Source organism: Chelmon rostratus, chromosome 3 (genome assembly GCF_017976325.1).
Source record: "Chelmon rostratus isolate fCheRos1 chromosome 3, fCheRos1.pri, whole genome shotgun sequence".
NCBI lineage: Eukaryota > Metazoa > Chordata > Actinopteri > Chaetodontiformes > Chaetodontidae > Chelmon > Chelmon rostratus.
Genome location: NC_055660.1, coordinates 16091668 through 16102783, shown reverse-complemented (window position 1 = coordinate 16102783; position 11116 = coordinate 16091668). Strand labels below are relative to the sequence as shown.

Sequence of the window (11116 nt, the reverse complement as noted above, 5' to 3'; positions counted from 1 at the left end):
TAAACTGCAGTTTTGTGGACTTTGGTTAGCCACAAAAATTATAACTCTAAAATATGAAAAATTAGTTTAAAAAAATTAATGACTGTGGTGTGGTAGTGCACTGTGAGGTGTTGCTCATAGTGACAAACACCCAAAAAATTATCTCCCGACCCTGCAGTTCCCCTTGGCTCTAGCTCAGCGTTTTCTGCTTCAGTTAAACTGCTCCTAACAACCTCATTTTCCAGGCAGCTGCTCATAAGCCCAGTGCACGCTACATATAAAGTTAGCAACTAATTGGTGAACATTGAGGAGCATTTAGCAGCTAAAGAGCCAAATATTTTTCTCAGATGACTGGCGGAGACCAAAAACAGAGCTAAAAGAACGTGTATATTGTACTTAGATTCATCGGTTGGCTAGAAACATGACTCCAAATTAATGCTTTCTATGTGTCTACTCATTTGCTAGTAGGTAACTATTCGCTATAGCCTATATATATATATATATATATATATATATATATATATATATATATATATATATATATATATATAGTGTGTGTTCGCCAGGTAATAATATATCAATCTTATATTAAAAACTTCTTGCATTGCCCAAACATGGCCAAACAGCTATGAGGTTTGAACTTCAGGATGTGCAGACATCATCGTTTAGATGATTGTGCTACAACATCTAAAAAATGTATTCTAAAAATGTCTATGAAGTGTTAAAGAGGAAACAGTTTATTTAAAAAAATCACATTTTTTCTTTAATGATCTGTGCTCTTGGACTGGTAAGTAGTCTAGCAACATACATTAGCATTATAAGAAAACAAGTCTGAAAACTATTAGCATCCCTTCTCGGACATGGCTCTATTGTGTTCTCTCACTAATAATCTTCATATACAGCACACTGCGCACAGGAGGACGGGCACGTCCTACCACATCTAAACGCTACAACACATTAGGAAAATGAGTTGCCTTCTCACTATTTGTGCTTTCCTTAAACACCATTACATTCACAGGGCTGAAGAAAAAAAGCTACAAGACATATTACATATTTATATAAAATATATTTCATCCTACATAACCAAATCATAATAAAACGGTAGTTAATAATACTAACATGGAAATCAAAAAGTGCTTTTACAGTATCATTCGAGTTGTACAAAAGCTGTATATATTTACAGGTGACGTATAGAGTGGTAGTGGTTGCTGTGTTTTCAGGATTCAGTCGTCTCGTCTCACAGGTAAGTATCACATGTGAAGCTAAGGTCAGTCACAAGGACAACAGCTCGGGCGCTCAGGCTGCTTATGCAACACTCGAGCCGAGCAGGCAATATAGCACCCTCCCTCCTCCTTTCCCTCAGTTCACGTTTTCTCTTTTGAGCCACATACAGTATCTCACAAGCTCTACTCTCTGTCGCTCTCGCTCTCTTACTCTCTCCCAGAGTCTGAATACTGAGGTATGTGGTTTGACTTCACAGGAAATGATCTCACATTCTTTAAATCTTGTCCATCCAAAGCAGACTACAAGCAGCAGGCAGGCGTTGGCACACGCAGGAGTTGGCGGAGGTGAGGTTTAGCAGACAGTATGGTGGGGCGACAGGGGGCTGTCCGGGGTCTCAGTCGGAGACAGATCTGAACTCGAGCTTTTAAACATGGATGAGATGTGGAAGGCCTAGGGAACACAAAAACACATGCCCAACCATAAAATTTCAATGCCGACAATGTGGACGCGCACGGCTGAGCAAAAACAAGCAGGCAAGGCATACTGACCACCCAGTAAGCAGTGAGGGCTCCCTGTATGTAGCCTGTTAGCACGTCGGACGGGTGGTGCCTGTAGTCTGAGATGCGGGTCAGACCTGTGTAGACCGCCAGCAGAACCAGGAAGAACTGCAGCGCTGGCCTCAGCAGCCGAGCCCCACGCCATGTCAATCGCGCCTGTAGGTAAAACTACATGACAAAAACAATGTTACTGTCAATAATGAACGATAATTTATTATTCAATAATACCCACAGTGCTAATTACATCAGTACAGAGAGTGGTGTCATGTTCAGCACCCTCTGTGAGTCATGTATGTCTACAGTAGGATGTACTGTAGCAAAATGCACCAAGTTAACCTAAAAGTTTAAGAAGAAATAGCTAAAACTGCAGGTGATGCCTTAAGACTCTTATTAATTTTGGTTTATGTTATGTTTCACACTTAATCAAATTACCACAAACTTTAATTGCCACATGGTGAATGGTGCAGTTGCTTTGGTCATTATTTAAGTACTGGCATTTATCTGGGAATTAAAATGTGAATATAGACACAATTTCCATGCATGCTCATGAGAGTGTATCCATCCACATACATCTATGGACATTGCACAGTATTTCGTGCACTTGATGGAGCAGTTAGAGAACGTAATCATGGACAAGCAAGACAGCCTCGCCAAGATTGTGCACACACAAGATGGCACACAAATTAATATGCTGCATGTACATATGCAGGCACTGGCACACACACAGGCCACCATAAACACGCATAAATGCAGAAGCTTGCACACACACACACACACACACACACACAAATACACAATAGAGGAGAGCAGTGAGGCAGTGAGGCGAGGTCACACTCCTCCCACAGCAGAACAAAGCTGTCTCTGTTTGTCCTATTTCTCCTTTCAGTCCTCCTCTTTCTCCCTCTCCTCTTTCATTCTCTCGCTTTCTGCTGCTAACTGGACTGATGATGGCTCCCTGTTTCTTTCATTCGCTCTCTGCATTTTGTAGAGATGTGGTAATTGGAAATTGGAGAGACATTAAATTGTGTTTGCCAGCGTTTGTGAGTGTGTGTGAGAAAATGCGCAAAAGACAGAGCAATCCATAGACAGACAGATAGAAATACTCACCGCCAAATAGAGCATCGTGTACATCGCAAAGGAAGCGTGGCCAGAGAAGAAGGACTTCCTAAAAAATTGGAGAAGTGATTAGAATTACACAGAACTAAAGACCAATACATAACATACATGTAATGCATAAACACACACGCACACACACCTGGCCTCCTCCTCCAGCCGGTGGTCGGTTTGGCGGCAGTTCACTGTTGCAACGTAGGTTCCAGGTGTGCAGTTGAGCGACGCATACGTGACACCGCACACAGACAGGAAGTGCGGTCGCAGCCGCCCAACACTCAGCTTGGCCATGTTGGTCAGTGACTGGCCGACGCAGCAGCCAAACAGGAAGCAGCCCAGCTCCTTGTACAGACAGGACACGTACAGGTTCCTGACGAAGGCCTTGGAACTGACGCCTCGGAAACGAACCCGGTAGCACTCCCCGAGGGCGATCTGGAGGTGGACACGTAGTCAGAACCGTCATATTACATTCCCCTCATCCTCCTCAGGACCTGGGACATTGTGTAGGATGAATAACGGAGTGACTGCTATGACAGGGATGATCAGGGTGGGGAGTACTCACAGTGAGGCCTGTGATGATGATGCCACCAGCGATGAGTAATTCGTCTGATATGGCCTCTTGGTGCAGGTAAGGATAGGTGATGCTGGTGTCCCCGCACATGAAGCCCCTTTTGTAAGGACTCACTGCCTTCAGCTCACATGCAAAGAAAGGGATGGAAGCTGCACAGATGGAGCAGAAGGAGGAGGGAGATTATTCGATATCACAACAATCCCCAGCGGGAGTATAGATATTCCACTTTGTGATGAGAAACTGGAGTTGATGCGTGGGAGGAGAGAGGAGGAGCAAAGCTGTGCACGTCTTTCCAGCTCTTTACTGTCATCAAAACATTCATACGTGCAAATATGAACTGGATTATATTTGAGATTTGTAGATATAAGTGCCAAAATAAACAAACAAAAGATATTTTTCAACAATACAGAATACACTGGCTCTGGGGTGGTAATGTCAGTCGCTCTACCTCTGGTCCAAACTTAGCATATGCCAGCGTGGTACCCCGCTGAACTAAAATGGTGAGAAAGGGCATTTGCCTGCTTAATAACAGCATTTTAACCCTGTCATTATGAGCAATGTCAGCATTTGGCTCAAAGCTCTGCAAGTAAACAACAAACTAACAAACAATTAAGTTTAAAAGTTGTGTAAACAGAAGCATTCATGTAAGAACTTTGGCCTAAACTGGCAAATATATGATTCTAATATGACTGATGATTTCTATTTTACACTTTTGCAATATATATATTTAAAAAACATTGATGTTAAAACAAAGCACCAGTGCAGATACAATGCCCTTGAGTCAATATCCTTGTCACACACCGAGAGACACACATTGAGTAGCTCCTTAATCACAGTTGAAAGCAATAAGGTCATGAATGAAAAAGAAAGACAGAGGTAATATAAATGTGAAGCTATAATAAAGCTGACAGGGGATATGGCATGCAGAGACAGAGGAAGGAAGAGACAGTCAGATGAGGTGCAGTTTTATGGGAAAACAAAGGTGGGAACCTTGAGTTTTACTCCGGAGATCCCAAGTAGTTAGACAGCCATTAGGAATGTGAGGGTCTGGAAATAGAAGAGTAAAGCAGGCAGAGCTCAATAGAGACCCGGTTTGAACTGCACGTGTGTGTGTGTGTGTGTGTGTGTGTGTGTGTGTGTGTGTGTGTGTGTGTGTGTGTGTGTGTGTGCATTTCTGTTGATGAGGAGAGAAAGGATGGTTGTTTGTGACTTCAGTTCAACTCTTCTTTGCAAAACAAAGAGCAAATGCCGCAGCAGACCAGAGCCAGGACCAGCCTCACACTGTCTCTGTTTGTCTTTGGGTGTCCTTCCCTCCTCTCTCTCTCTCTCTCTCTCTCTTTCTCTCTCTCTCTCTCTCTCTCTGTGTGTGTGTGTGTGTGTGTTTCTGTCTTGCATCCCTGCTCTCACACAGTAGAGGCAGACAGACAGACACACAGACAGACTTCTAGCATGGCTCCCTCCCCTCTGCACACTTCCAATCTGTTGTTAATACAGACTACCTCTCAGTACAGCTTTTTCCAATTAGCCATCGTTACATAAGCAACCTCCTGTCACATATAGGGGTCATGGGAGGGAGGATCAACAATTACACACACACACACACAGAGAGAGAGAGAGAGAGAGAGAGAGAGAGAGAGAGAGGATCGTGCATTTATTTATTTATACCAAATAGAATTCCCTCTGGCCCGGCTCTACCCTGAGAACTGGATGTTGTCATGGAAACTGCAGAATTCCCTGGGCAATGCACGAACCAGCTGGCACGGAGCGCTCGAGAGCGCGCACGAGTGAGGGAAAAAAAAGAGCCAGGGCTACATGTATGGACAGAGCACTTGAAGGACTTTCTTTCTCTCTTTTTTCTTTCGGTCTTTCTTCTTTTTGCTTACATCGCTGGTGTTAATTTGCTGCTCATATTCAGCAGGCCCACACAAAGAGCGCAAACAATGAAAAACAAAGTGGAACAAAACTCAGCATGGCTGAAGTTCACCCTCACGAGAGAAAGCCTGAACAGGAAGGAATAATAAATTGTAAGGGAATTCATTCATTCGGTAGTCTTTAAAGCAAAAAAGGAAATTCATATTGAGAGAAAAAAAATATTCAACTCATTGCTACTTTCACTTTCAGTCATTTTCTCTATTAATGTGTAAGCAAATTGTGAAAAATGATAATGATCATCATGCCCACGATGATGGTATCAGATTGCTTTCAGTTCAGTGATTTCTGCCAGTCCAGTAACTGATAAATTCAACTATCAGCTCTACTTTGTAGAGTTAAATCAGTCTTATAAAAAGCCCTTCAGCAAAACTATTTATTTACTGATTTAAGTATTTTCATGCAACTAAGTATACATATTCACATACCTTATGGACGGATGGACACAATAACAGAAACACCTTACAACATAATTCATTCCGGTGAAAACAACAGCCTGAGAGCATGTGGCCTCCACATTGACCAGAGTTGTATCAGCACCTCTTCATCACACACTAAACAATTAGAAACTGTAACATATGTTGTAATGGTATTGTATCTTGTTGGAATGAATGATGCACAGGTACTTTTGTGATATCGAGTTCCACTCTGCACATCAACGAAGCTGCACACTCGCGCATTCAACAAGTGAAATAACAGATTTGAAGGTTTTCTCCTTTCTGCATATTTTCATATTTACCGAGGAAGAGGCAGAGTAGGTCCAAGCCAACCAGAAGTCTTCTTTTAGATAAAGCCGGTCCACTTATTTCTATGAGTTTCTTCCCAGTGCCGTTCTCCAGCCCCATCCCCGCTGCGGCCAGGCTGCTCTTGTTGTCCGTCAGTTTGAGCTGGAGGTCCGCGCTGGAGACGGCCACACCAGCGCTCTGCGGCCCGAATTTGTCCAACATGATGACTGGCTGCGGGTGAAAGTAAAAAAGTTGTTGGCATCAGAAAGTTGGGAGCGCCCCTGAACTTCTCACGCGCGGAGCTGTGGAGAGACTGTAAGTAAATCCACAAGTTGGCGCGGCGCTTAATATGCTCCCCGCGGCTCGCGCTGCGTCGCTGTCAGACAGTAAATTGTCTTTTTTGCTCATTTTTAATTTCATCACATTGTCTGCAGGGCTCGCCCTGACTCGTTGCAGGGCGTCCGTCACCTTGAAGATATGCAAGACGGTGGAGCGGAAAACTCCACACTGGTTGCGAAACAGACATGGATATGGAGTCTCTCTCTCTCTCTCTCTCTCTCTCTCTCTCTCTCTCTCTCTCTCTCTCTCTCTATCTATCTATCTATCTCTCTCTCTCTCCAAATTAAATTGATGCACTGTGAGTAAGGTATAGGCCCACCAAGGCCACAATTTCCACGAATTTGGCTCATGCATCAGATGTGTGTCATGTCTGACGGTGACGGTGTTGATGGATGCAACGTGGGAGATCATTTTTTCAACTCCATGATTCATCGTGCACTTTCATTTCGCCTTCAGGTAGGACTTATTGTAGGACTACATCCACTGAATCCCGAGTTTACCAAGGAGCAAGTAAAGCAGCCCATACAAAACTCTTGCTAATGGACGAGTAAGTGAAGGATCAGACAGGAAGACTCTTGAAAATGTACTGTTTTGATGTACCAGAATTTGACTCATAAAACCGGTAAACCTGCAGACCTACCACTTTAATTTCCTGACTTTTTATCTTTGAATAAGCATCATGGCACGTAACCCACACTTAACTGATGCTTAAACTAGTTGGCTGGCAGTGTAAAAAGTAGCCTGATGTGAACCTCTACAAGATTAGGCCTCTTCTGAGTGAGGTACTGCTTCTCTATATAAAGTATTTAAGGTACAATTTGAGAAATATATGTACTCATGCTTTATAGACCTGATATAAACCAATGTTGAGCCAGAGTTTATTCTTTCTATTTGGCAATAATGCAGTTATCCAGTGAGTAATGCTTCATAAGTTAAACACATTTTCAGAATGAAGTCAAATTGGTCAAAGGGATTTTTACAACCTGGCAACTCAAAAATTGTTCTTATTAATGGCCTATATCTCCCCTATAAAGCTGTTTTGTGGTGTTTGGGTCAATTTGAGCTGCGTTATTTCTTGGCGGGAGTCTCTGCTGGTTGCTGTGATAGTGCCCAGCCAAGAAATAATGAAGACATGAATTACAAGATTCAAGATTCAAGATTCTTTATTGTCATTGAGCATGACATGTCAATGAAATTTGCATTGCAACCCCCATGTTAGAAACAAGATAATAAGAAAGATAGGAAATGTTCTAGAATAAAATAAAATAAAGATACTATGATTATGATTATGATACTATTATAATTAAGATATTACAAGTTATAAATCGTATATAATAAAAACACCCTGAGGGCAACTAAATGACTTCGAACATACAACTGGTTTTGTTGTTTCTGTTGTATCATTCCTTCATGATTCCATCGCCATAACTTGGGGTTTTTGCATCAAACATTTGTTCATGAAACAGGAAGACAACAAAGCAGAGGACACAGGACAGAGAAGTCCTGCTCCGTTTTATTGTATACTGTAAACCCACCTGCTCACTCAGCTACCAGGTAGCTAAAATGGACTTGGGATAAATATCAACATGTTGCCAAAGACAGAAGGAGCTCATTGTGGCTGTATGCCCTACAAGGGATGTAGACAAGTAAGTAGTGCTACCACCTTGTTGTGTTTGCTTGCTGATTAGATTTGGTATGAAACTTTTTCCAGTTTTTAGGAATCTACACACAAACTGACTTTGTAATATGATCCTGTCAATATAATCCCGTTTCTTTGTTTTTTTTTTATTTTTTTCTTTATTTTTTCTTTCTTTTCTTTTTCTTTCTTTTTGGTTAATTGATGATAACATTGTTTTTCTGTTTTCATTAACAACATGAGAAATTAGATACAATAGTTTCCTCACAGTAGACAAAAAGTCAAGTCACATCCTCTGTCATTTACCCGAGAAGCGTGGTAAAAATAAAAATGAGTGTATGGAAAGCTTTGCAGCAGAGCATTTATGACTGGTGGGTTCTCTGCTGTAGGGGGCAGCAAAAGCACTGCCAGGCGAGGTTTGTCTCTGCTGAGGGTCAGCAAATTCTGCTTCCTTTCTCTGTGGAGAGAAAAATAGAGAGAGAAAGGGAGAGGGGGGGGTATTTTTATTTGCACTTTCGTAAACGTGAAGTGAAAACAGAGACAGTGACTTCCCTGTGAGAAAGCCCAGCACATCACGATGGAGGGTTTTTTTTTTTTTTTTGCTTGTCTTTGGTCAGAAAGACCCGTACGTAATCCTGACCACAGAAAATCCAACAATGGATTTGAGTAGTATGTGCTTTAATGTGTGCTTTCATAGCTGTAGTAATTGTAGTAATTGATTCGCCTTAGGTGAGCCACTCAAACACGACGTGACATCACAACCTCAGTCTGGTCTTTCATCACTGTTCATAAGAAAAATCTACTACTCTTCATGAAATGATTCCTCCACATGACACATTACAGCACTCGCTGAGTAATGCTGCATGTCACTTCCTGTGATGAGAGGTGGAAAGCAGAGGCCTAGGAGAAGTCATGATTTCTTTTATCGACATGCTGATAAACTACATCAGCACTCCAACATATACATACAGCGCATGTATGTGATTTATCCATACAGACAAAGTGAAACACAATCATTACACACACACACACACACACACACACACAGAGAGAGAGAGAGCGAGAGAGAGAGAAAACACTCCAAAGAAACCCCAAACAGCACTTTAGCAATAATAAAGTAAAGGCACATCCAGAAGGACAAGATTAAGCTTTCCAAATCAAATATGGAAACTTTTGAGGAATTCATGTTATTGCGTCTGTGTGTGTGTGTGTGTGTGTGTGTGTGTGTGTGTGTGTGCGTGTGTGTGCGTGTGGTTGAGCCTGAGTTTCATTAGGGAACAGAAGGCCTGGGTTTTTGGCCTTCAGGACCATATGACCTTCTACAAACTGTATGTCACACTTGTAACGCTAAGTTTCTCATTTTCTCTGTTTCGTGCTGACTTCCCCATTTCCCTCACACCCCCACATAAACAGTCCCCACATTTTTCCCAGCATACCTGCTGCCTTTCTCAGTTGTCATTCCTCATGATATTTAAATTAGTGAAGCGCTTTTTTCTTTCTGTTTGCAATTTGCATGGCATGAGGTCAGATTAGGTTGTGTGGGACCACTACATGTTGTGTGACAGGTGAAATTCACCTTTATCCTGCAGCATCACACGCAACATCTGCGGGCTTACAGACCTGCAACAGCAGAGGTTCCTGACCCAGGTCAAGCTCTCTAAGAAGAAAAAAAAAAGCCCAAACAACCTCAGCACAGGAGGGAAAACATGAAGGAAACCTCAGAGGAGGAAATTTAAAGTTCCCCCCTCTCACCAGGACCTATACTGTAGGTAGAAAGTGGAAATGAGATAAAATGAACACAGTTGTGACAGAGGATAAATATGGAATATTTAATAGTTTGGAGGACGTGCAGTTTGATTGACAGTGTTAAGGCAGCGAACATGCTGCCAAAATGTAAAGTTAGAATGTTGTGGATTATAGTTGGCAAAGAAGTTTTCAGATAAATGAGAAAATGAAAAACTACACCATTAACCTTTAGAATGTTGGTAGTATTGTACTTCTAATACTGTGCAATATCTGTACCAGTACCTCCAGGTACAACAGCACATAAAAAATTGTACTTGATTTCTCTACAGAATAAATACAAATCATATTAACATTTTTCATTGTAGTTTACTGACAGCCAAACAAGCATCACCACAGCATGGAAAAAAGGAATATTATCATGACATATATTACACAAACAAATAATGTATCCATAAACTACTATAGTCATGCATTACCATTAATACTATTGACAATTTATTATTGTTGTTATTATTATTATTCTGCATTGGGTGAAAAAGACACATGTTCATGTCCTGCTGATCCTTCACAGACAAATACATTTTCAGGATTGATCCTTTATTGTGGATTTTATTGTACAGGGTTTTCAATAAATAATGCACATTCTTTATTATGTTTTGAGTAACAGTACATTCATTCTTTACTTGACAGTTATAATAATTTACAATAATTGCTTCCCAGGGAAATAAATTAAATCATACTATATACATTCACTTTAGGGGTGCAGGGGTGGGGAAGGGTGTGATTACTACAACTCACTGGTTTATTGGAGTTGACACACTGTGAGAAATGATGTTAACCAGCCTGAGGACGAGCTCTTTCAAGCTCAGTGTTTGAAAGTATCATTTGTCAAGTTTCATAAGAGACAAAATGATATAATTTATAACATACTTCGTAATGTAGAGGAACATTATTTTCCCAGTGACTTTCAGGGCAATATTAAAAAACAGCAACAACAAAAAACATGTTATTTATATGAAGTTCAAGAGCCGTTGATTAAACCACAGACAAGATGTTGCAATTACTGCAACTGAAAGTTAATGGTGGCCCACGGGCCAAAACCAGACATTGTATTCTTTTGTTAGATGCAAATTGGTCCTTGGATCCCTGAACTGAATGACGTCCCGCATGCCACTCCGCCTGCCAGTCAGCCGCAGCGCGACAATCCTTCACCTTTTTTATTTTTTTTACATTGAATTCATGTGCAGATTTGTAAAACTTTACTATACATTTATCATAGAAAATGTTCTAATCAAGGATG

The 11116-nt window shown here is 41.3% G+C and overlaps 1 protein-coding gene across 1 annotated transcript; it reads right to left on the bottom strand.

Annotated features, from left to right (window-relative positions):
- Nucleotides 1-1321: 1321 nt before the first annotated feature.
- LOC121604275 (phospholipid phosphatase 3-like) lies at nucleotides 1322-6553 on the bottom strand. The gene is made up of 6 exons (XM_041933752.1): nucleotides 6110-6553; nucleotides 3433-3590; nucleotides 3016-3302; nucleotides 2868-2925; nucleotides 1752-1928; nucleotides 1322-1653 (listed from the first exon to the last, which is right to left on the bottom strand). The coding sequence occupies exons 1-6, from the start codon at nucleotides 6315-6317 to the stop codon at nucleotides 1555-1557; spliced, it is 987 nt and encodes a 328-aa protein (XP_041789686.1). The 5' UTR covers nucleotides 6318-6553; the 3' UTR covers nucleotides 1322-1554.
- Between the last annotated feature and the right edge of the window lie 4563 nt (nucleotides 6554-11116).

Excerpts from the sequence above, each read along its gene's own strand:
- LOC121604275 (XM_041933752.1), bottom strand. The coding sequence starts at position 6,317 with ATGTTGGACAAATTCGGGCCGCAGAGCGCTGGTGTGGCCGTCTCCAGC. Across the intron at positions 3,591-6,109 it reads CCTACTCTGCCTCTTCCTCG|CTTCCATCCCTTTCTTTGCA; the intron begins GTAAATATGAAA and ends CCATCTGTGCAG. Across the intron at positions 3,303-3,432 it reads TCATCATCACAGGCCTCACT|ATCGCCCTCGGGGAGTGCTA; the intron begins GTGAGTACTCCC and ends GTCCACCTCCAG.